Source organism: Telopea speciosissima, chromosome 4 (assembly GCF_018873765.1).
Source record: "Telopea speciosissima isolate NSW1024214 ecotype Mountain lineage chromosome 4, Tspe_v1, whole genome shotgun sequence".
Classification (NCBI taxonomy): domain Eukaryota; kingdom Viridiplantae; phylum Streptophyta; class Magnoliopsida; order Proteales; family Proteaceae; genus Telopea; species Telopea speciosissima.
In genome coordinates this window covers 56,306,510-56,333,209 of record NC_057919.1, presented here as the reverse complement: position 1 = coordinate 56,333,209, position 26,700 = coordinate 56,306,510, and the positions used below count along the sequence as shown (strand labels likewise).

Genomic DNA, 26,700 nt, shown 5'->3' with positions numbered 1-26,700 from the left:
CTTTGAGTTGTTACTAGAATTCATCTCTGATTCCTATTACAAATAGGAATCTATTGTCACGTACTATTGAATATAAATAACGCTTTGTTATTATTTTTTTTTATTTTTTTTTGGGGGGGTAGGGGGGGTTGGACTGCCTAGCATCGAATTCTGCTCTCTGGTCGGTCCCCCTTTCTCTCCCATCTCTTTCGGTACTCTGGTTTTACTACTCTGATATTGTTACACTTACATTTTCACTTTACAGGATAAAGATCCCTCCCCTGCCTCCACTAATCAGTTTCTTTTGTCATAGGACATTTCTGTAGATCTTAAGTACCATGTGCCATCTAACATTGCTTGCACCTTTACATTTACTAGATCAACCATGCAATGTATTCAATATCGATCAGTGTATAATACACTATCCTTCCCATCCTTTAAAAATGAAACCACCTAAAATCGGTAAGTTTTACTCCCTCCATTCCACAAGATAGTCTTGTTTGAAGTGTTTCATTGTCCCAATATGTTTGTCCCTTGGTAACAACCTATATTTGAAATTATTAAAATTTTCATATAATACCAGCAGCCATGCATCACAAGGGCTAGCTCCAGATACAAAACTTAGAAGGAAGAGTATCCCCAAATGACATTGTGGCATCTTCAAGAGTGCAAGATGTGATCCAAACATTTACACATGCAATGAAAACATTTTTTGCTATAATTTCGATAGGTTGGGATAAACCCACTGCAAGTGCACTTGGCACCTGTCATATTTCCAAACCACAGTTACCTATTGTGTAGACTAGGAAACAACAGACATAGCCCACCTAATTCACAGCAGCACTCAATTTAGGAAAGCACTGGAGAGATAATCAACCAGTGATGCCCTAAACAAGTAGTTTTTCAGAAGTGCAATTTGCACTTCCTCTATTTAGGTAGGGAATATAATGTTGCGCTCAGTCTGATAATAAAATTACATTCTAGTACACTTGGGGGGCCTAAGAACCTGCCAGTCCCAACTCTCATGGTACACCAAAGTATGGAACAGAATGGTCACAGGCTGATGAACCCATTTTATAACATATATTCTCATCAAGGACATCCCATGTTATCATAGTAGCTCCTGGTTCTTTCCCTTCCACAAGCTGTTTCATCCATTGATTATGTATGTTTTGGATGCCCTTTGATTAATTAGTTCTTATTGCTGATGAGAGTAGAAAAAAAATCAAAGGGGCAATTTCCTAGATTTACGAGACAAAAAAAAATTAATTACAAAAAAAGTACGTTTTTTTTTTTTTTGGGTAAACACAAAACAAGTAGGTGTAAAACAAAGTCAACCCTACTTGTTTTGTAATTAATTTTCCTCTCTCTTAGATCTAGGAAATTTCCCAAAAAAGTTACAATCATAGGAAGAGGTCATGGTTTAAACCCTAAGTTACCACAAAATAAGTGAATATGATGTGGGGTCAGATATTTACCTCAGATTTCCATAATCGATCACGTGCATTACGAGGAACTATATGCAGGTGTGTCTGCAGTTACCATAATAAATTAAATTAGATGAAGAATCAATTGTACTAAGTTTCATCTTAAAAAAAAACCCTTACTCATTCCTTTTAGACAAAATTCAATACAAACACATTGCTAATCAGTTCAAAATTCTTAGCTACAAAATCATACAACTCTTCCCCTAAAAAAAAAACACACATTTTCTTCACCTTCTTCCTTTTCTTGGGGCGAAGGGGGTGGAACAGGTGGGGAATGATATACTAAAGAAAATAACAAAGATAATAATAGTTATCCAGTAAGATTAACCATCTAAAGAAACTTACATGAAATATCACTTGTCCGGCAGCTGCTCCATTGTTAACTACCAAATTGAATGAATCTGCATGGACCAAAATTTCATGGATGAGGCTGTTGATTAGGCAGGAAATTATTCAATAGGATTTCAAGTTGTCTAATACTATAAGATATCCTTATATCTGCTGTTTATGGAATACAAATCGGAAACACAAGCCCAGTAAGAGAACATTAAATGCAACATGTTCAGGTTGCGGGTATCTTTATCTGCAGCATTTGTGTTGACCCTCGACTCATTTTATGTTACAAATCTCTAGACACGACCCATTGCCACCCGCAGATAATATGTTCCAGTGGGTCTTGGGCTGTCCTCGGTGACTTTAGTTGTATTAGTGATACTTCAGAAAGGAAGGCCAGTGTGTGTGTGGGTTCCACTAGAGTTCAATGACTGCTGATCTACAACCAAAGAAGCAAGGGTGCTCGTAGATCAGCTCACAAACCTATTACTGAAACGTGTTAATATGCTTTGACACAGGAGCACGCTTATAGGTTCCGCACTAATGCCTGTTTATATAGCGGTGTGCCTTTTCTTGTCAGGCTAACGTGTGCTTCCTCCATTTGAAATGAGATTTGAACCAAAGGCCGGTTATTTCTTGGGCTATCAAATCTCATTTCAAATGGATTATAATTATATTGTGATACAGTCAAAACAAGGCGCCTTTCCCTAGCCGCCTACAGGGCTAAGTACTCGATCAGGGACAGCACGTGAAGATAGTGGGTGGTGGCCTCTTCTGCCTTGACTTGAAAGAAGGCAATGATAGACCAGAAATGGTCTTCGAAAAGCATACTGCTTTCTGTTTTAGAGTTCAAAATTGAGTGCAAAGGAGAAAAGTAGTTTCTCTTGTCTCCTTTTTTATGAACACGGAATGATCAGCATTGCTTCTCTGGAGTAGTATGTCATAAGACATACAGCGGACTTAAATAAAGTCAAACATTTAATGTTAATCAACTAACCAAGAAATAATCAAATAATATTTCTTTCTTTATTCATAAATATATAGTTTTTAAGTCCATCTTATAATAACGTTCATAGCTTTTGTATAACATTAAGGCTATCTTCCCTCTGAACTCTAAAAAACATGTAATCTGACTTCCATTTTATATGAATAAACTGGTAAGGGTCTCGAAACTTGGAAAAAGCCTCTCCTGTGAAGCAGGGGGCCAGGCTGCGTACATTTGCCCCTCCCAGAGCGTGCAGTAGCAGGAGCTTCGATCATACATTTTAAAAAGAAGAAAAAGTATACAGCAAATAAAACATGAAGGCAGAACTTCAGAAGGAAGTAAAACAATAGTTACATCATGAAGCCTACCACATTGAGTAGCTCTCATAATTGCGTTGCTAATAAAGGGCACTTTAGAACACATGGCTCCAACCACCTGAAGGATCAGTTATAAGATGCATTAAATTGCAGATATCTTGTAAGAACTCGTATATATTTTCATATATTTGACTTTGAAGTAGCAAGGATGCCCACTGCTTGTATATAATTTTGAAAAGATGGAATCCAATCATTTTGTTGAGCTAAGAAATTACGGAAGCTTAATAAAGAACAAACAATGATGAGGGGTGAGAGAGAAAAATATTTAAAAAGAAAAAAAAACGCTACAAATGAGATAGTTTATCTTTTCAAAGGGATTATAATTGGGATACCACCACGAGGATATTAGATTCTGAAAACCCTAACTGTTGAAGGGTGTTGGGAAGCCCTGCCGACCATATAATGTCATAATGAAGGAGATATATGGTTGGCATACTTCTATCATGTCTACATGAGATACACAAATGCTCCATCCATAATCCCCTTGTGAATGATTTATCATCACTCATAAGAACACCGTAAATATTTACTACATAAAAATTTTCAAATCAAAGAAAACACATTACCCCATCTCTGGATCAAGCCAGTTAACAACTACAGATGGCTGACACAATGATCTCCAGATAAATTTCTCCCTGTATCAGTACCTGAGAAAGGCAGGAGGACATATGAAATGACATAGATGTTTGTATGGAACAAAGAAATAGGAGAGAAGCCTGGTGCAAGGCTGCAGGAAGAAGATATGAAATCAAGGAGCAACTAGAGGTCTCCACAAAACCAAACCAGATTTGGGAGCACTGATTTCGATAATGGAGAATTATTAAGGTAGGTTATTCAAATGGGAAATGAGAAGCAGATGCAGGAAAATATAAGACTGCAGTGGGCTGTGAATGATAGGGTAGAAATGTCACAATAGAAGAGTGAACAAGTGCTCAGTGCACTTGGTAGCTTGTGGTGCGTAAAAGCCTATTGCTACCGAGAGGTCTTGGGTTCAAGCCTCTTGGTAGCTTGTGCTGCGTATGTATCTTGGACTATAGAAACTCTCGCATCTGGGTATGAAGTGGAGCATGCTTCTAATCTTTCTGACAAACAAGAAGTAGGAGAACAAAGTAAAGAGGAGATTGATCCAGCTACTAATGACTAAAGGACAACTCAAGGGGGAAATTGATGCGATCTTGGGTTTCAAAACCCTAGTTTCAGGAAGCAATGGGCCCACCCAAGTGATTAATGGCTCAAAAATTAAAGATAATGGTAATTCTGTAAATATTTGAAGTTCAGGATCCCTTTTGGTAAGTTAACAGGAATTGGGATTAACTGGTAACAAATCTTGGAAGAGATGGGATTTTCTGGAATTTATAATAAGGGGAAGGAAATTTAAATAGGAATCAGAACTGATGGATTATTTTGTGAATAAAAAAATTAATCTTCTCCCTCACGATAGGACTGGTCCTGCGATAGACCAGCACCTGGAGACCACCCGCAGTTGCAAATAACTGCTATTGCTGGTTTCACTTCATTCCCTTCCCGACCCGGCTGGGGAAGGGAGAACCGGTGAGTAACTTCCCTCAATAGAAGATGTAGTAACTGTGGCCAGTCCAGCTGGGCTCGTTGTGCTAGTTTCTTTCTTATCTGTCAGATGGGAAGAACTAGTGCGTTTGGGTTCAAAACGGGCCTAACAAAAAAAGACAAAGAGGCGTGTGATCTCTTATCTGACTACTACAAGACCCAACCACGCCCTTCACTTTAAGCTTAATACTTTGCAGCGAGGCATATCATTCCTAATCAATTGATTTAGCAAGTTAGAAGTGGCCATATACCCTTTTCACCGAATTGAAATGTCATTTCTTCAATCTGTAACTGTAATTTAATTAAATCTTCTTTAGAGAAGCAGTAGTCGACCGATAAGAGTAGCCAAAGTAGCAAGCATATAGGTCATAAGACGGGTTAGAGCAGGAAGTGGTAAGGGGAGATTCAGTGTATACCGGATAATCAGTTGAGAGGGTTGGGGAAGGGAGGTTCCCCTAAAAAAGGGGACCAGATCAAGTTAGAGTACTCTCTCATGTAAACTCCGATTGACCTGAGATTTCAGGCTATAAATCCCAACACACTACCCACTTGAATCCAGCGCAAAACCATCTGAAAGAACAACCGAAGATGTAGCATTAAATACTGAAGTTATACCTGGCGGTAAATCTCAGGAATAGCTTGGTTGCAGGTTCGGTTCTTTCAACTTAAACGGTCTGAGAAGCTGAAACTATAGGGTTTGGGTCGCCTATGCATAGGTAATCTGCGTCCAAAGTATGAGGAAGAACAGACAAGAGGTAAAGGAGATCGAACCAACTACACTGGACTGTTGGTATCGCTAGGCAGGACAGAAGAAGGAAAAGAAGAAAAGTAGGAAAGAAAAGGAAGGAAGAACAGAGGAGACTCACCTGAAGGAAGAAGACTCTGAATGAGAGGACTGAGGAAGTAGGACGCACACACCACCGTGAAGACGAATCTCAATTCCACTTTAATATTCAACTGTGTTTCTCATTCAATATATATATATATATATATATATATATATATATATATATATATATAGAAACCGAAGCAAACTAGGAAACTACTACCAAAACAAGAACTACATATCTAAACCCAATCAAAGAAAGAGATCCCCTACCAACTCCTATTAGACCAGAATCCCGATATAGGCCGGGTGTGTCTTGGTTTGGGTTTCCAAAACCAATCATGCAATCCAGCCACGATAATTCTACGGCATCAATTCTTCCCCTCGGAAAAGAACTAGACTCCATCTAGTGTTGAGACATTGGATGTCTATGATTGTCTTTGGTAATTCCTAACTTGTGTTCGAAGGTGAAAAGGCTTATTGTTATTGTTATATCCAATCTCTCTCTCTCTCTCTTAAGTTTCAAAGTGTGCAGGATGGTTTGTGTTACATTGGTTCCTTGGTTGGACAAGTCTCTAATGAGCTTGGCCTTCTTATGTGCGGCAGCAAGTGACATCTTCAATGGAGATCAAGAGCCTTGTGTAAGTCCATCCGAGTTAGAGTTCGTCAAAATCACATTGGGTCAAGAACATCAATTGAACATCATCAAGTGGTGACGACTCCTTATGGCTTGGGATTTTATACTTTGTATATATTTCATATAATCCTAAGCATACATATAATGTGACTCTCATAGACCCTAAACACTTGGGACATAGCCTCTAAATTACCCAAACATGACTTAACGGTTTAACCTTAGTTAGGTAACTTTGCCTTTGCCGTAGGAGTGCTTCCGAGCTTATTGGTATACCTTAACTTAGACTGTTTTGGGTATCGGTCTCGGGCATGGGATTGCTTTAAAATGGAGTTTTGACGTAGGAAAATACATGAAAAAGTGTTGAGATCAAAACTATAAAATCTGGTCAAAATCACCCTGTACATGCCAAACTGGGTCAACCGGCCTGAGTACCGGTCTGACCTCTTTAACCAACATGAGTAGCTCGATTGGAACCTGGTCTACCTGCCTAAGCAACCGGCCTGAGCAACCCAGAGAAAAATCTGCTCACCCTGTTGTAAGTTGGGCAGTCTGGGTACTAGTTTAGGTATGTTCTATCCTGAGGGTATACTTGTAATTTGTACTTTTTCACCTTTATTATAAATAAATCTAGGCTGTGATCCCAAGGGGACACGAGCAATTATTCCCCAATCATTTCCATCATGGTATCAGAGCAGGAATCAGTCTTGGGATCCCCACCCTAGTGCCTGCCCTTGTGTCTATGCCGCCGCCACCATTGTGAAGCAACACAGCAGCACCGCCTCTCTTCTTCCCTCTCTAAACCCTATCGCAATCACTGCCATCACTCTTCCGCCTCTCTCTTTCTCTCTTTCTTCTTGTGACTCACTCTCTCACCACCCTTAACACCACAGCCCCTCTCTTGACTCCATCACACCTCTCACTATACACGGCACCTTATTGCCTCTCTCTCGCCCTCATCTCTTCTCCGAGGGCCTTCTACATGATCTAACCATTGGTGGTTCTGTTTTTTTTTTCCACCGAGGGTCCTTTTTTGTGTTTGGTTTGCTTCGTATGGCCTAAACCAGCGACTTGTTTTTTTCCGCTGGGGCTTTTTCCCTATGATGCTCCTCTGCTTCAACCGCTTTTTCAATTTTACCGTGCTGTAGCGAGCAGTTGGGATTATCTTTTGATCGGTAATCATGTCTGGCGAAGTAAACAAATCCACTAATACTGAAGGTGTGAGTAGCAACACTAATAGTGAGTTTCCTTCATTCCCAGTTAGCTCCATCAAGTTAGATGGAAGCAACTTTTTGGTGCGGTTTGCTTCCTCTCTATTGATGCCAGTGGCTTTACCAGATAGCTTACGGTTGTGAAGTTGTGAAGCCTACGACTGCTGGTCTCTCGTTGCAAAAATGAATCTTTGATGATACACTTGTGATGTCCTTTTTGATTAACTCTATGCAACCTTCGATTGCTCGCGGCTATCTTCTCTTGGACTCTGCTGAGAAGATTTGGAAAGCAGCCAAAGAAACCTACTCTCCGGTTGGAAACACTACTCAAATTTATGATTTGCGGAAGAGAATTCATAGACCACCTACAAGGATATGTCCATGTCCTAGTACTATTCTGAGTTGCACAGCATGTGGCAGGAACTTGATTTCTATGAAACCTTTTAGGCTACATGTTCTACTGATGCTGCCAACTACAAGAAACGTGAAGATATGATCCGTGTTTATGATTTTCTGGCCGGATTGAATGTGGAGTATGATCAAATACGGTCCTAGGTTCTCAGTCGGAACCCGTTCCCTACCTTGAAGCAGTCCTATGCTCTTGTTCAGCTTGAGGAGAGCCGTCGGACAGCCATGTTACAGCCTGTTTCTCAGGAGAGATCAGCTCTCTACACTGGCTCTGCTTCTTAGTCCAGGGATGTTTCCACTCGTTCTACTAGTCGTCCTTCATCTGATCGGGATGGTTCCACACGTGATCCAGTGAAATGTGAGTATTGTGGAAAGAAACGCCACACGAAGGAGTATTGTTGGAAGTTACATGGCCGTCCCACCACTACACGTGAACATGGTGCTTTGGACCCAGCTCATGTACACCATACTGAGATAACTCCACCCACATCCACAGATGGCCAACTTTCCCAGGATGGGTTGTTGGTTCTCCGCTGATTGATGTCGAGGATGGACTCCCCTTCCTCTTCATCACCATCTCTTGCTGCATCTGCCACATCTGGTTCGACTTCTGCTTCCAACTTTGTGCATTCAGGTATATCTTTTATCGGTCATTGTGCTTCTGTTATTTCCTCTCCTTGGATAATCAACCTGGCGCCACAGATCATGTGACTGGTTCCTCTAGTAAATTCTCTATGTTTTATCCAAGTTCAAGTAAAGAACGTGTTCCGGTCGCTGATGGCTCCTTTTCCCCTGTCTCTAGGAAAGGATTCATTCGTCTGTTCTTCATGTTCCCAATTTTTCTACTAATCTTTTTTCTATTAGTAGCATCACTCGAGACTTGAATTGTAAGGTCACCTTCTTCCCATCTCACTGTGTGTTTTAGGACATGGTGACGGGGAGAACGATTGGCAGTGGTAGTTTGAGTGGTAGTTTATATCTGCTAGAGGATAATCTCACCCTACAGCTTCAGCCCTTACACCTCAGGTTCATCAGTTGGATTCATCTATTTCTGCTTCTGCTTCTGCTTCCGCCTTATCAGAGTTACATCGGTGGCATCAACGTTTAGGCCACCCACCTCTTAGGACTTTATCTCTTGTTTTTCCTAATCTATTTCAAAAGTGTAATCCTAATGACTTTTTGTGATGCTTGTGTTTTTTCCCAAGCAAACTCGTGTTGTTTACCCTCTTTCAGATAGTATAAGGACAGAACCTTTTGTTTTAATTCACTCTGATATTTGAGGTCCTTCTCGTTGTGTGTCTATTCTTTGTTATTGTCATTTGTGACTTTTATTGCCATTCTTGTGCAACTTGGGTATATTTGTTGCATCATAAGAGTGAGGTGTTTCATTGCTTTAAGCTTTTTCAACGTATGATTTAAACCCAGTTTAATTCTAATGTTAAGATTCACCGCAGTCATAATGGTTGGAAATATTTTGAGGGTTCTTTTCAGTCTTATCTTACTTCTGAGGGCATCATTCATGAGACTAGATGTGTGGATACTCCTACGCAAAAAAGGTGTTGCGGAGCATAAAACCGCCACCTATTGGAGGTTGCACGTGCTCTAATGTTTGAAATGCATGTCCCTAAACACTATTGGAGTGAGGCCGTCCTTACTGGTCCTTATTTAATCAACCGCATGCCTTCTCAAGTATTGGGTTCCCGGTCTCCTTTGAATGTTCTTCAGCACCGTTCGCCTTTTACTCTTCCTCCGCGGGTCTTTGGTTGTGTGTGTCTCACACACAATCATCGCCTTGCTAGCAAACTTGACCCTCGAGGGCTCCGGTGCATTTTTGTCGGCTACTTTGCCACTTAGAAGGGCTATAAGTGATACCATCCGCCCTCTCGTCATATGTTCGTCACTATGGATGTCGTGTTCCACAAATCTGCTGCTTATTATTCCTCGGCACCTCTTGGGGGAGCATTCTAGTGACGATGTGCCGTTAATTGTTCCTATTGACAGCCCCTCCTTGTCCCTTCCTGAGCTCGATGCACACCCCTCTGTGCAGGGGGAACAGCCTTCTACTAACAGTGTTCCAAATGCTAAACCAACACAGGTGTTTACATGTTCTCGGTCTTGCAAAGATTCAGCCGGTATTACCACTACTGCTGCTCCACCTAGCCAACCGCTCTCCTCAGATCCAGCACCGCTCATCACCTCATTTGAACCTAGTAATCTTCCTCCTCATAGTGATGATTCCTTAAATTGCCTATTGCTGTCCCTAAAGGATAGACGAGTTGAACGCAACACCCTATTTGTCATGTCATGTCTTATGGTTCCCTCTCTCCTTCCTATCGTGTATTTGTGTCTTTCTTGTCTTTTATTTCTCTTCCCCAGTCTTGGTAGGATGCAATGGCAGATTCGAGATGGAAAGAGGGTATGATGGAAGAGATGAGAGTCCTTAGAAAAAATGATACATAGGACCTTGTCTCTTCCTCCAAGCAAGAGACCCATGGGCTGCAAATGGGTATATATGGTAAAACAAAAAGCTGATGGAACAGTGGATTGGTATAAAGCCAGGCTGGTTGCAAAAGCCAAAAGGGTAAAACTAAACACTGTTCAACTTATCCTTTCATGTGCTGTTAACTTGGGCTGGGAACTACAGCAACTTGATGTTAAAAATGCTTTCCTCCATGGCAAACTTGAAGTGGAGGTATATATGGAAGTTCCTCAAGGGTTCTCAATTAAGAGATAATTGAGCATGCCATGACGTTGTTAGGATCTCATAGAGGCATTTATGACCTTGGCCTGTAAATGGGCCTTTATGAGCCTCTAAATATCTTTCAGGCCATGACCAATGCCCCGGGAACGAATTCACTGCCATATGGCTGACTGGCGATTACTAGCGATTCCGGCTTCATGCAGGCGAGTTGCGGCCTGCAATCCGAACTGAGGACGGGTTTTTGGAGTTAGCTCACCCTCGCGGGATCGCAACCCTTTGTCCCGTCCTAGCTCACTTTTTTTTGGGTGTGAAGTAGTGTCAAACCAAAATACCCAACAAGCATTGGCTCTCCCTGAAAAGGAGGTGATCCAACCGCACCTTCCAATACGGCTACCTTGTTACTGCCCTCTTCCGCAAGCTACGGCGAAAAGCCCTTTACTAGTAGGGGCAGAGCAACAAAAGCCAAGCGAGCCGCGCGTGACGCGCGCATCCACCTATTGTCTATTGATATTGGAAGACCCAAAAGATTCTTCCAATGTATCATTTCTGGGTCCAATGGAATTCATAGGTATAAGAAGAAGCCCCATCAAATAGAGATTTTTTCTTTCGACCATATAGGTGGTACAGCTCGACGCTATGTAAAGTCTAAGAAAAGGGCGGGTTACTAAAGTGACAACGCAAGGCTGCTACTTCAGAGAATCTTTCAATAGACAGTGCTTAGTAGAGTGTTGAAGGGTTTGATAAAACTTTGGCATTTTCCTTTAATTTGTAAGGAGCAGGACAGGATCAACCACCACATCGACCGGTGTAGTGAACCGCTGATACCACGTTTCTGGATTCTACCGACCCCGGGGCCCTTCTGGGGAATAGACAGAAGGAAAGGCTAAGTGAAGGTGCAATGGAAGCTAGCGAGCAGAGCAGAAGGAAATGCCAGTCTCGAAGTTTCAAGCGTGCGATTACGATCATTTTTAAGCTCGCCCCTCTTTGATTACGGGGGCCTTCTGAGCCTGTTACTCATAGCATTCGCCTCTACCATCAGATCTTGCCCCAAGATGGCCAGAATGGGGAAGGCACAGCCTCCTCCCCAAAACTGAAAAAATAAAAAAGAGGGAAAGGGATTAGTCAAAGATAATATATTGTATCATTTCTGTACATTCAATGTACTCTACGGATAGAGGAACACATAGAGTTGAACATAGTAACATAAGAAATTGAAAGATTTTGTTGAAATTGTTCGTTTGGAAATTTCCCGAAAAGCTGGGGAGAAGGTTTGATCCCATATATCTATATCTATATCACTGTCAGATCGAAAATATATACTTTCATCCAAATGCGGAGGAACTGACAACCAATTAAGGGTAACCGGCTCGTCTCTGTCACAGGCTAGATCCTCTATATAAGCTAGCTGCCATATGAGACGGAGACTATTATACTTGGACTTTTCCTTTGTGGGATACGGCAACAATTCCAGATGTCTTTTTTGTTTTGGCGATAATCACTTTTGGGAGGGTGAGTGCCAGGTTCCACCACAAGAGATAAGGACTTTTGGAAGTGGACTGGGGGATCGTCATATGTTTTAGGTGGGGTTTTTTGAAAGAGTGCCCTTTCCCCAGCCTCCAATCGGGTCAGAACAGAGGACTAACCTCACTAGAATTGCAGTCCGCCCCAGGGGCTTTTTGTTTCCAGAGGTGATTTCGAGAATCAACCAACCGACAAATCCGTAGCCCAGGTGGCTCGAAACTCCAATTCAAAAGCTTTATTTATATATGAACAAGATAACTATGGAAGAGTTGGTGAACATTGTTCTGACTCATAGCTCTAAAATGACTAGCATGAATGAGCCAGCTTCAACACCACCTAGACTCAACATCATAGACAGACTTACACTGACCTCAACATAAAAGGATGAGCCTGGTCTATCTATTTGTACGCATTGGCTTAACAGTCTTTCTGTCCCCTTCTTTCAACCATTTCATTCTAGATTTCTCTCTCATGAGAGCTTCTTCTCTTCTAAGAAGAGTGGTAAGGTTTTGATTGGCAATCTTGAGATCAGAGAGAGTAGAATCAGACTAGTTCTATTGAAGGGAGGATTAAAGTCTCACAATATTGTCCTCTTCAATCCTCACTTGAGAATGAATATTGCCAGATCTACGTAACCAGAGAAGTGGGCGCTTCCTCGCACGTAACAAAGTCCGTCCTTCGCGCAACTACTCGCACTGTTGCTTACCTCTCTTCTGCTCTCTCCACGCACTCTTCCTTCGTTCGCTATTTTATAGTGCACTACAGAGTGCTATTGATCTCTCCTGCATCAACACCCCTCCAATTGCAAAGTCCGATGGATCTGTGTGCACCTCGAAGGGCTTGCCATAGTCTGGCAAGGCAAGCACCGGTTCCTCCATTACCGCCTTCTTAAGGTCCTCAAAGGCTTGTTGGCACACCTCGGACCATTCCCATGCCTTATTCTTCTACAGGAGGTCTGTGAGTGGAGCTACCCTTAAACTCAAGGGAAGGTGTGCAAACTGAAGCGTGCATTATATGGGCTAAAGCAATCACCTAGAACCTAGTTTAGGTGTTGTTGGATTATATGGTCCAGAATACCACCTTTTTACTGTTTTATTCTTGTTTCTATTATGTAGGTTTTAGACCCACATTGCTTACTTGTAATTTTGTTCTCTATTTTCAATAATATAAATAAAGAGCTTGGGGTGATCATTAATCATCCGAGCATTCACTCCTAATTCTGATCTCCCAACAGGTGTCATAAGGCTATGGTCACAGCTGGGTGCACTCAAAGTAATGTTGATCACACCTTGTTCATTAAGCAGTCTCGTGATTACATTACTGTTCTCATCGTCTATGTTGATGACATCGTCCTCACTGCAAGTGACTTAGCTGAAATAGCTATACTGAAAAAATATTTGGGGCAAGAGTTTGAGATCAAAGATTTGGGACAATTGTGATACTTCCTTAGAATTGAAGTTGCTTGCTCTTCCAAGGCAATCTTTCTCTCTCAAGGGAAGTATACCTTGAACCTTTTATCAAGGACTGTGATGCTTGGTTGTCGCCCTGTTGATACTCCTTTTGAGGCAAACACACATTTGAAGGGCAAAGATGGTGAGCTAGTTGACAAAGGAGGCTATCAACGATTGGTCGGAAGGCTGATATAACTCTCCCATACTCGACTAGACATTATTCATGCTGTGAGTCTGGTGAGTTAGTATATGCATGACCTATACTCGACCCACTTGGATGTTGCGTCTCATATTCTAAGGTACTTAAAGTCAGCTCTAGGAAAGGGATTCGCTTTTCTCCTCATAGTCACATGCGTGTAGAAGCCTTCACAAATGCCGATTGGGCAATTCTCCAGATGATCGAAGGTCCACGTCTAGCTATTGTACCTTTGCAGGAGGTAACCTTATGACTTGGCGTAGCAAAAAACAAGTTGTTGTCGCTTGGTCTAGTGCAGAGACTGAATTCCGTGCTATGGCACATGGCATATGTGAGTTGTTGTGGCTTAAGGGTCTCCTTAAGGATCTTGGTGTTAGACTCACTCTCCAATGTTGTTGTACTACGATAGCAAATCTGCTATTAGTATTCCCCATAATCCAGTTTAGCATGATAGGACGAAGCATGTGGAGATAGACCGTCATTTTATCAAGAAGAAGCTGGATCAAGTAGTTATATGTATTCCCTTTGTCCAATCTGGCGATTAGCTGGCTGATATCTTCACTAAAGGGCTTAATAGCAAGGTGTTCCATTCTATTTTGTGCAAGTTGGGCATGTGTGATATATATGCACCAACTTGAGGGGGTGTTGTAATTTGGGCAGTCTGGGTACTAGTTTAGGTATATTCTATCCTGAGGGTATACATGTAATTTTTACTCTTTCACCTTTATTATAAATAAAGCTTGGCTGTGAACCCAAGGGGACACAAGCAATTATTCCCTAATCATTTCCATCACATTCCATTTCTGCACATCCCACAACTTCAAGGAGATTTTAAGTGGTCGTGCAGTTCGAATTGAACTTTGGCCAAAACATGAAAGTTGTAGCTCTGAGTCCAGTTTCAAATGAAAAAAAAAAAAATCAGATCAATCCAAGCTATACAGAATGAGATATATCTAAAATACCGAGAAAAGGTCAGGCATCGGATTAATACCAGTCTTTGCAACGGGCTTGAGTTCAGACCATTAATCCTCAAAAAACAGCCATAAAAAACAGCTATATTTCTGACCATTCAAACAACTTTTGGGCACAGTTTTTTGCCCTTTTTTCTCCTATAAATAGGGGAGCTTTGAAGAGTTTAAAACAAGTATTTTGGGCATTCATTGGAACACCCTTTGGGTGATATTTTGAAAGACAAATGAGAGTCAAGCTTGGAGGATCTCAAGTACACCCATAAGCCTAACTTGGAGAAGTCATTCAAGGGTGCTTGAGGAGAAGAACCAAGCCATGTGAGCTTCAATAGAAGATGCACCTTTGAGAGGCCACATGATTTGTGCTTATATTTGTATATTCACCTTAGAGAGGAATATATTTGAGCTTAGCTTGTTTTTCTCCCTAACAAATCAAATTCTATATTGTTTGTAATTTCATTGATTCAACCTCACTGATTACACAAGTGATATGAATATTTATATACATGTCTTGAGCCATCCGAAGAGAGATTCTCAACACCACTCCTTACCATACAAAGCTTTGTGAGAATATAGAAACATTGGATTGTGAGACTGTCAATGGAAGGAGACACAAATAGAAGGTGGAGAAATGGAAACTAAAGAAGTGAATATCTTCAGTATACATGGAAACCTGAGAAGAGTGAAACCGAATATTTCTTGCTTTGTGTGATGGCATGAAATATTCGGTTGATACACCCCCTCAAGTTGAGGATTCAACGGGTCAGATCTTTAGCCTGTCCCGCAAGAACTGAAACGGTTGAGAAGGCAACCCTTTGGTGAGGACGTCAGCAAGTTGATCAGCGGTCGAAATGAACTGAACAACCAATTGAGGGTGGTGGAGATCGTGGATCGGCAAGTTCTTAATTCAGTATGGATTCCGTGCCTCTCAAATGGACCCTTCTCTATTTATCTTCAAGCAGGGTTCTATAATATCTTCAGTATATATGGAAACCTGAGAAGAGTGAAACCAAATATTTCTTGCCTTGTGTGATGGTATGAAATATTTGGCTGATACTCCCTACATAAAGGGGTTTGTAATGAGCATGTATTTGTATATCCATCTTCTAGCGGCTTTGTATTAATTGAGTTGAAAAACTCAACACCTCCTTCAATGGAGTTTGTAAAGGTTTAGTATGAACTTCAAAACACTCACGTTTGGTGTGAATCAGCGAGAAACACCGGGTTTGATGGTGAACCTGAAAAACCATTGGATTTGTTGTGAGCACGGAAAACAATCGATTTAATGATCAGCCATGGAAAACCATTGGATTTGTTGTGAGCATGGAAAACAACCAATATGATGGCGAGCCATGGAAAACCATTGGGTTTGTTAGGAGTCCATAAAATAATTGGTTGTGTAGTGAGCCATAGGAATACTACCTTGTAAGTGTTTCATTGCTACCCAATAAAGCAATCGAGCTAGTAGAAATGTAAGTGTTGCAATATGGGTTCAGGGGTAGAATAGTCATAAGGGTATTTCTGTCCTTGTACTCATTCCAGAATGTTCTTCTCTTCATTATAAATATAGATGGCTGTAGCCACTTTGACACAAGCCAGTATTCACAGAATTCCACATGGCATCAGAGCTAAAAATATTCCGGGAATATGGGAATTAAAATTTTTTTCCTTTTTTCCTTTTTTTTTTCTCTTTCGCGATTCTGACCTAAGGCCAGCCACCACCGCCAGCCTCCTCCACCCACCGCCAGCCCTCCACCACTACCCACAGCCCTCCTCTCCCTTCCGCCAACCCCCGCAGGGTCTCTAGACCTCTTCCGCCAGCACCCGCAGGGTCTCCCACCCTCTTCCGCCACCACTGCCTGCCCCGCAAGGCCTCCCACCCCCTTCCGCCACCACCGCCAGCCACCGCAGGGCTTCCCAACCTTTTCCGCCACCGCCGCCAGCCCCCGCAGCCTCTCGCCCTTCCTTTTTTTTCTCGCGGGAGGCTCTCTCTTCCCTTGCCGTTACTTTTTTCCCACCCTTGGTAGTGAGTTGACTCCCACCGAGGGTCCTTTTTTTCCCTCCTTATGATCTAATTTTTTTTTGGAGGCCATGTCTTTGGATTCTACAATTTTTTTTCCAGCCAACATGCCTGACGTTTCAGAGATCACTTCTGCCTCTTCTGGTTCTGATGGTTCGTCGCACCGTGACTTTATTCCGTTTCCAGTGAACACCATCAAGTTAAATGGCAGCAATTATCTTATGTGGTCTCGATCATGTTTGTTTGCTATTGGTTCCTGTAGCCTACCTGGCTATATCACGGGTACCACGGTCAGGCCTACCAAGACTGGTTATACACAGGAGCGCTGGATGAATTTTAATTTATTAGTCATGGCGTATCTGGTTAATTCCATGGACCAAGAAATTGTTGGGCGATACCTTCTTGATTCGGCTGCAAAAATATGGAAGACAGCCAAATACTTATTCCCAGGTTGGGAACGCTGCCCAGTGCTATGAACTACGTCAAAAAATCCACTCTACAAAACAACTGGAGTTGACACTCTCTTAGTATTACAATACCATGTGTACAATGTGGTAGCAGTTGGATTTTCTGGGCACCTTCACTGCAACCACTGATGTTGACGCCATGGCCTACCGGAAGTGGGAGGATGGTTTACGCGTCTTTGATTTCTTGACCGGCCTGAATATTGAGTTTGATCATATCCGGTCGAATATTTTAAATCGCGAACCTCTCCCAACTCTTGAACAGGCCTATGCAATTCTTTCAGCTGAGGACAGTCGACGTATAGCCATGATTCACCCTGCTACTCGGGAGCGCTCGGCTCTTATTTCTGGTTTACAGTCTTCCCGTGGGGGCTCTTCTCGATCCGCCAATACTAATCGGACATCTGGTGATCTCCCTCCCATCAAATGCGATCACTGTGGGAAGGAATGGCATACGAAGGACCGCTGTTGGAAGCTTCATGGTCGCCCAGCAGACACTCGCGGGCGTGGGAGGGGTGGTTCCAATCGGTTCAATAGCACCTGTGCTCATCAAGCCACTACTGAGGACCAACCTGATCCTTCTCTGTCACAGGTTATGGCGGATATGCAAAATTTACGGGATATGGTGACTCGTTTGGACACATCTTCTTCGGCATCTATATCTCCTTCCATGGCTGCCTCGGCTCTGTCTCTACCTACTACTCACAATCCACCTTCATCCACAGGTATTTCATTTGGTGGGAATTGCAACTCAGTCATGCCCGATTATTGGGTAATTGACTCAGGGGCAACCGACCATATGACCGGCTGCTCCTTTTATTCCACATATTTTCCTTTATCTGGTTAGAGTAAGGTTTGTGTTGCTGATGGATCTCTTTCTCCTATCTCAGGAAAGGGATATGTGCAGTGTTTTTCCTCTCTTACCCTTTTATTTGTGTTACATGTTCCGAAGTTCACTACTAATTTGCTTTCCATTAGTAGCATAACTAGGGATTTAAACTGCAAGGTAACATTTTTTCCAACCCATTGTTTATTACAGGACTTGGCAACAGACAGTACGATTGCATGTGGTAAGGTGGTTGGTGGTCTGTACGTGTTTGACGGTTCACGTGCAGCTTTGACATCTCAGCCTGCATCTTCTGATTTTGATTCTGTACTTTTTGAATTGAATAATTGGCATCGTCGTTTAGGCCATCCTCCGATTGGTGTTTTGTCGACTTTATTTCCTAGTTTAGTGAAAAGATGTAATAAACATAATTTTTCTTATGATGCTTGCACTTTGGCAAAGCAAACTAGAAGCATTTTTCCAATTTCTGATAATAGAAGTTTGCATCCTTTTGGTTTGATACATTTGATGTGTGGGGCCCTGCCCGTTGTGTCTCTAGCTCTTGGTTTTGATGGTTTGTCACTTTTATTGACTGTTTCAGCCGGACAACTTGGGTGTATTTGATGCACAATAAAAGTGACGTTTTCACATGTTTTACTTTATTTCATAAGATGGTCGAGACATAGTTCAATGCCAAGGTGAAGATTCTCCGGTCAGATAATGGGAAGGAGTATATGGATGGTGCTTTTCGGATATATTTGGACAGCCATGGGATCATTCATCAAACCTCTTATGTTGACACTCCTGCTCAAAACGAGGTGGCTGAACGCAATAACCGACATCTTTTGGAGGTTGCTCGTTCTCTTATGTTCACTATGGCTGTTCCTCCTCGTTTTTGGGTGACGCTGTCCTTACAACCACATATCTTATCAATCGCCTTCCATCCCGTATTTTGGATGGCCGCTGCCCAATCGATGTGCTATGTGGGAAATCGACTTTTGTTGTGTCCCCCAAAGTATTTGGCTGTGTTATGTTTGCAAAGAATCACCATATACATGGCAAGTTTGATCCAAAGGGGCTGCGATGCATATTTCTTAGTTATTCTACTACCCAAAAGGGGTATAAATGCTATCATCCTCCTACCCGAAAAGTGTTTGTCACTATGGATGTAGTGTTCCGGGAGTCTGAGGCTTACTTTAAACAGCAGGAACCTCTGCAGGGGGAGATTATAAGTGGTGAAGAGGTTCCGTTGATTGCTCCTCTAGACAATGATATACCTACTATAGAGGATGTTTCTATTGAATTTGAAGATGGAGTTACAAGTCAAGAACAAGAAGTGGGACAGCAACAACAGACAAAGGAAAATATGTACATACGGTGAACTGATTTTCCTCTGGACGGCCTTATGTACAAAGAGACCACCACTACTGATCCTACTCAATCGGCATCTGTTCCTACTCCAAGTCTTGCTCCTAGTCAGATCTCTGGTAAATCTTCTCTTGATCCCAGTCTTGATTACCCATTGCTGTTCGAAAATCAAAGAGGAGTTGTACGTTGCACCCTATTTCTAACTTTGTGTCATACAACTCTCTAACTCCTGCTTTCCATGCCTTTGTATCTTCTTTATCCTCTGTTTCCATCCCTAACAATTGGTAGGAGGCAATAGCCGAACAGAAATAGAAGGATGCGATGAATGAAGAAATGCATGCCCTTGAAAAAAACCAAACCTGCGATTTGGTGAATCCTCCACTAGGAAAAAGACCCGTTGGTTGTAAATGGGTCTTTGTTGTGAAGCACAAGGCTGATGGCTCAGTAGAAAGGTACAAAGCAAGACTTGTTGTCAAAAGGTTTATTCAAACCCAAGGAATTGACTATCAAGAGACCTTTGCTCCTGTAGCAAAGATGAATACTATACGGGTCATTATCTCTTGTGTTGTGAATCAAGGATGGGAACTCGAGCAACTTGATGTGAACAATGCCTTCTTGCATGGAGATTTGGAAGAAGAGTCTACATGGAGATACCTCTTGGTTTTTCTTCTTCAGAAACTCAGGGAAAGGTATGTAAGCTGAAAAAGGCCCTATATGGTCTGAAACAGTTACCAAGGGCATGGTTTGGCCGATTCCATAAGGCTATGATTGCTTATGGGTATAAGCAGAGCAATGCTGATCACACATTGTTTGTTAAGAAGATAGGACAGCAAGTGACAGTGTTGATTGTCTATGTTGATGACATAGTGATCACAAGCAGTGATGCACAGCAAATCAAGAAGTTGAAGACTTATTTGGGCACCAAATTTAAAGTCAAAGATTTGGGTAGATTAAGGTACTTCCTAGGGATTGAGGTTGCCTATTCAGCTAAGGGCATATCTCTCTCTCAAAGGAAATATACCTTGGATTTATTGAAAAAAACAGGGATACTTAGGTGTAAACCAGCAGATACCCCTCTAAAGCCCAACACACATTTGAAGAGTAAGGAAGGTGACACGATGGACAAAAGTAGTTATCAGAAGTTAGTTGGTCGATTGATCTACCTCTCACATACCCGGCCAGATATCACATTTGTTGTAAGACTTGTCAGCCAATACATACATGATCCTCACTCTTCTCACTTAGAAGCAGCATACAAAATTCTCCGTTACCTCAAGTCATCTTCGGGGACAGGAGTCTTGTTTTCTCCACATAGCCATCTCCAGATAGAAGCATACACTGATGCAGATTGGGCTGGCAGTTCTAATGATAGGAAGTCCACATCTGGGTATTGCACATTTGTTGGAGGAAACCTAACTACTTGGAGAAGCAAAAAGCAAGTTGTTGTGGCTCGATCTAGTGCTGAAGCTGAGTTCCGAGCTATGGCGCAAGGTATTTGTGAGCTTCTTTGGCTCAAGGGGCTTCTTCAAGATTTGGGGATGAATGCTGATCTTCCTATGCGGCTCTACTGTGACATCAAGTCTGCAATCAGCATTGCTCACAACCCCGTTCAACATGATCGTACCAAACATGTTGAGATTAACCTGCACTTCATCAAAGAGAAACTAGAACAAAGGATAATTTGTTTCCCATTTATTCAGTCTAGTGAATAACTAGCTGATGTCTTTACCAAAGGAATCAGTACTAAGTTATTTTTTCCTATAATTAGTAAGTTGGGCATGTTTGATATGTATGCACCAACTAGAGGGAGAGTGTTGTAATATGGGTTCGGGAGTAGAATAGTCATAAGGGTATTTCTGTCCTTGTACTCATTCCAGAATGTTCTTCTCTTTATTATAAATAAAGATGGTTGTCACTCTAACACAAGCCAGTACTCACGGAATTCCACAGTAAGGATTGAGGAACTTCTTAGAATGGATGTAGGCAAGGTTGCTAAACCACTATAATGCTTGTGTCTATTTTTCTCTCTAGCTCTTATTTATTCCTTTACATTGTATTGAATGGGTATTGAGTTCTAACTAGCTTTATAGCTTCCATTAGGAAGTTTATCTTTCTTTGAACTCAATGTTTTATTGGGTTAACAATTCTTAAATGGTCAATACTTTCCAAAATATCCAATTCACCCTCCCCCCCCCCCCTTGGGTTGCCACCCCATCCTACAGATGGTATTAAAGGGGGTGCTCTCAACATAGTAAGTAAAACTCCTTAGAGCATGGCAAGCTAAGAGGATATGAATCACTACCAATTCTGAAAATTTCTCCTCTAATTCATGTGCTTAAAGTTATCTTTGCTATATATGTTGTTTATTGATGAGCTAACCAGCATGACTCCATAACCATATGGAGATCAATAGGCCAAATGGAATGTCTTATAGATTTTGTTGGCAAGTCATGTACAAGGCAAAAGAAAAATTAAGGACAGCATGACCCAAAGTGTTGAGTGGTTTTGCAATGCACTACTCAACAAGAGTTGGAGTTGGGATTTCACCCAAACTCACTTATGGTAAATTGTTTTAGTTATGCTTGCATGCTTAGGTTAGAATTTTCTGTTTTGCATACATGCCTAGGTTATAATTTTCTGTTTTGGACTTGGATGTATTTTACCTTGAAATTATCTTTGAGTAAGTCCTCTTTATCCCTCCAACTATGCATGTTAAGTAGTTTTATCTCCTTGGTTGGATTAAGCTCCTTTGAGCTTAAAGACCTGCTCTAGATACATCAAGACTAGTTTAGGAATTTCATAAGGTATATTGTTGAGATATTAATACTAAGTAATCATTTCTTAATTTAAGATTTCATCTTTTATTACTAATGTATTTTTCTGTTGAGTGCTAACGAAGCTTATGTAGGATAGCTTTCATATAATGGTTTGAACCCCCCCCCCCCCAATGAGAGACAGAAAGAGTGTTAGTAATTGCATCTTGGAAGCATGGACACTGACCATGAGAGGTTTAGATGCACAATCCACATGTTTCCAAGGTATTCATGACCGAAATGGTGTATTAACACAAGAAAGTAGTTAAAATTTCCAGTAAAATATTAGCTGTAGCTTCCTGGGATCTTAGGATATGGCCAATATTCCTCAACATATCTAACGAAATAACCTATCCAGATCAAAGAATTCTCAGAATCACTACAACCACGGGCAACAGTAAAGAGCATGAAAATTTTTGTAATTGATTGAGCTAGATGGCTCATGGAATAGAGTATATAATTCACATAAATGGAAAATTCCGAATGAGAATGACTTACAGAAGGAGGGGTTGTTTCCAAGGATGAAAAGTGTGCTTTCGGAATAATAAGAGCGTGTCTATCCAAATAAATAAAATCAAACACACAGAGTAGAATTAGTTAGAGAAGATCCATTATTACAAAGAACTTCACGAGTGCCAAAAGGAAATAATATAAAATAAAATGACAAATTCAGATATTGTAGGGACTTGTGTACAATTAAAAGAGAGAGAAAGAGAAGACTCCATCTTGCAGAATAGAAAATTGTAGTTGTGTCTCAAGTAAAAATACCTTACCCATGACTCAGAGGATTTAAATCCAAAATGCACAGGCATGTGTCATCTTCATAGAGCTGTAGACAAACCAATTTCAACGAAAAAAATAAAATAACTGCCAAGATAGATACGCAAAAGAGTAAGAATGAAATGGATACGATTGATTCAGCACAAATTTTAAATTTTATTGCAAAGATTTTCTAGTTTAGAAAGACTAGAGAACATCTCAAGACTGACATCAGATTTTGCCACATGGAAGGATGATATAGCAATCTTGACCGTACAGGTATCTAAAAAATGGTCCAGAGTGGCCCCATGTCAAATTTCAAACTTGGATTCAACCATATCCCATGTGCTGACATATTATTTCTAGCCATCCATTTCTTTTTAGAGAAGTTCTATATCTGTTTTGACTGAAACTTGACATGTGAGCAAGGAACTCTCAGGTCCACTTGCCACAAAATTTTCACTGAATTCAATATGCTAAGTGACAAATATTTGTGTCAGTCTAGAGAAATCTCAAGACCTGCTGCACTGGACTAGAAAACTTCATCCTATATTTATTTTAGGAAGGCTATTAACCAAGCGGGTCTCAATCAGAAAGGCCAGGAGAATAAATTTTAAAAGGGTGTGAGGAGTCTAGGAGCCACCTAAAGGCCAGATAACAGAGAAAAATCAGAGGTGGATGGATGAAATCCTTAAAAATGGGAAATCTCTCTCAAGGAAATGGCAGAATAGTGACGCAGAAACCCTTAAAAAGATACCCAAGAAACTTCTCCATCTATTTAAAGCCCTACTTATTTCCTAGGTAACCTGTAACCCAGGTAATGAATTACCAGCCTACTTGACTGTTGGCTCAAATTATTTCCTTTTATAAGTAACAACTAAAGGAAAAAAACTGACCTCAACAAAGACAAAAACAAAACATAAAACCCCATTGCAACCAAGTATGCTAAAAACACCCTCAAGGACAAAAACTCATATGACTATTCGGATGACTTTACTAGATAAGACTTCTCCAGAAAGTTCTAGACCAGCTGGGTTGCTCAAATATGCTTATTCTTATCCAAATAGCATTAGCCCGAGATTAATCCAAAGGTTATTCTTACCAGTTCTCATCCCCTCCTTATCAGCTTAAATAGACTTGTGATTGAAAGAGAAACTTCTAACACCACAGTTATTCATATTTTTCCATGTCCAAAGAATTAATTAACCTCAAAGAAATTCTTAGAAACTTTCCTAAAGGATTAAACTAAATATAAGTCTTCCTAATCTTAGATTTTCTTCAGAAAGAAGACTTCACCAAATATTGTGGTCAAGAAGAATCTAAACATTGTTCAGTGAGTTCACTTTGTTATCTACGGACGAAAAGAAATGGTATTTTGACAGAACATTGACATTGGAATTGCTTGAGTATTAATCCAAGCAATATTGTTTATCTGACTTGGATCTTTGAAGCAGTAAATGATCAACCAAAGCTGCAGGTTTTCGGAGCTCCAATAAATGATCCAGGGAGGGGGATTGGGATTAGCCATTATGGAAACATGTAGTAGTTGTCTCGCATATTCTCACAGAGTCACCTCTACTACTATGGTGAAAGCTACAGCTTTGTTGGTTGAATGTGACTCTGAAACCATTGCTAAAATTTAAAACTTTGGTGCTGGTGAAAGGGAATTTGTAGCCAGGTACATGCTATGATAGCACCAAATAATCTCCGGGAAACCAACCAACTAGCAGATAAGTCAACAAGCAACCAGAAAAAGTCTGGAAAGGCAAACTTAAGCTTCATTTAACATCCATCAAATTTGAACTTTTAAAATTCTGAATTATAAAATTCCAATAGTTATAATTTAAAATTCAACATGGGCATCTCAGAGTCAAACTAAGATTGCAAATCACTAATAGAGCAGAATAGAGCAGATAAGACTGTACAACAATCACATTGAAATTCCCAGAAACAGAAGCAAGAAAACATTTTTTTATACACAAAGCAGCATTTGGGTGTCCACTATCAACCAAAGATAACAAAACCAACAAGAAATTCAGTTCGGACCTATCAACACCCATAAACTCTTAAGATTTAATCCAAATTTGAATAAAAAGAGTAAGTAGAAGAGAACAGAAAAAAAAATTAATCCATGAATTTCATCAGAAATACCTTGAATGCAGGGGATTCACCTCCTATAATCCTGCAGAAAACGCAATCCTTCTCTTCATTAACCTTCTTAGAATCTTGCATGTGTTGATCACCCGAGGTGGAAACACAATTCGACGTGGAAACCCACGAAGTACAGATTGATCTAAGCCATTTCGTCGAGGTAGAAGTAGAAATAGAAGGGCCCGAATCAACCTGACGAAGGTGAGAGCAGAGAACGGCGAGGCGACGGATTTCCATCTACAGGAGACTGATATCCTCCACAGAAAATCTATCGTGATTCGTTGACATGTTCGTTCGCTCTCCCTCTCTTTCTCGCCGAATGAAAGAAGTGAATCGGAGCAGGGCTCGAAAGCTTAATTGAATTTAGAAACGGGTGGCCTCAAGATTCTGAGGCCCAGACAAAGGTTTCCAGAATCTAGATTGAAATTGTTCCCGGATTTAAAGGAAAATGCTTCGTACATGCTCGTTGTAGTAACCTTTCCTACATGCGCACTATTCATTGGTCACACCAACTTCTTATGTGACTATTTCAACTATTTGTTAGATAATCCACTGTTGTGCATTCTCCCATTGCCCTAAATTTCAAAACTCTTGTGTTTATAAAAAAATTTTCAAAACTGTGTTTTAGTTTTTGTTTTGATTTTTTTGCATTTTGCATTTTGGTAAATTCCGATAGATTCTATGAACATGAAATTTAACATGTGAGCAACTGTTCACACAAATTTAGGCCCATTTGAACCGTCATGAATATTGCATGTTTGCATGTATTATTTTGGTGATCCTAACATGTTTGTCAAATGATGAAAAAACTAGGATTTCATGTTGATTCTTCCACATAGGGATATAAACGGATCGGATGTGATCGAAGCCGGATATTCCCTAACCAAATACGGATATCTCTAAACGGATTTGGATGCGGATCGGATTCGAATTGTCGACTATCTATTTACATCTCTGCCTTGTGTAACCTGGACCTTCCTCCCTCTAGCGGATACAATTCACTCTCAATCCATATCTCTTAGATCGTAATTCTCTTTTCATCTCATCTAGAACCTGTTGAATCTTTAAAAACCCTCAAAATCATTATTTATTTAATTTTTTATTATTAAGTATTCGGATTTTTTTTCGATGAATTTTTATTAAAGTATTCGGATTTTTTTTTCCGGATATCTCTAAACGAATACGGATGTCCCTAAATGGATACAGATACGAATTGGATTTGCATTTCGGTTATCCATTATGTTAGATTTACAAGATTAGATTTAAAATATTTAATATATATTTTATTTTCTAAGTTTCAAAAATGGTTTTGATTGATTTGTTATGGTGTGGGACTCATGTGATCAAGGAAGTAATTCCAAAGAGTTGTAACATCCTATGGGTACTCTAAAGTCCATTCATGGTCACTACTATAAGTGGGAAGGTGGGTCAAGGATATTGAATGAGATTAATTTCATTTATGAAATTAATTCTCAATTCATGGGAATAGGCAAGTCTCTCTTTTTATGGGGTTTTAAGACATTTTATGGTCTTTAGTGGGGAATGAATAGATTTTAAGGCTTTTTATGATCCTTAGTGGGGAATGGCTATGAATTAGGTTTAATTTTCAATTCATGTCCATAAATCTCATTCTCTAATTAAATTGGTCATAAGTGG

General features: G+C 40.7%; 1 protein-coding gene across 1 annotated transcript in view; it reads right to left on the bottom strand.

Annotated features, from left to right (window-relative positions):
* Positions 1-25,404, bottom strand: part of LOC122660225 (adenylylsulfatase HINT3) — a 35,640-nt gene extending 10,236 nt beyond the window's left edge. Inside the window, exons 1-6 of the mRNA XM_043855441.1 lie at positions 25,045-25,404; positions 22,908-22,963; positions 22,633-22,690; positions 3,153-3,219; positions 1,812-1,867; positions 1,458-1,511 (exon numbers count right to left, since the gene is read on the bottom strand). Coding sequence (XP_043711376.1) covers positions 1,458-1,511; positions 1,812-1,867; positions 3,153-3,219; positions 22,633-22,690; positions 22,908-22,963; positions 25,045-25,281 — 528 coding nt within the window. The 5' untranslated portion in view covers positions 25,282-25,404. The remainder of the gene's footprint in view (positions 1-1,457; positions 1,512-1,811; positions 1,868-3,152; positions 3,220-22,632; positions 22,691-22,907; positions 22,964-25,044) is intronic.
* Positions 25,405-26,700: the final 1,296 nt, after the last annotated feature.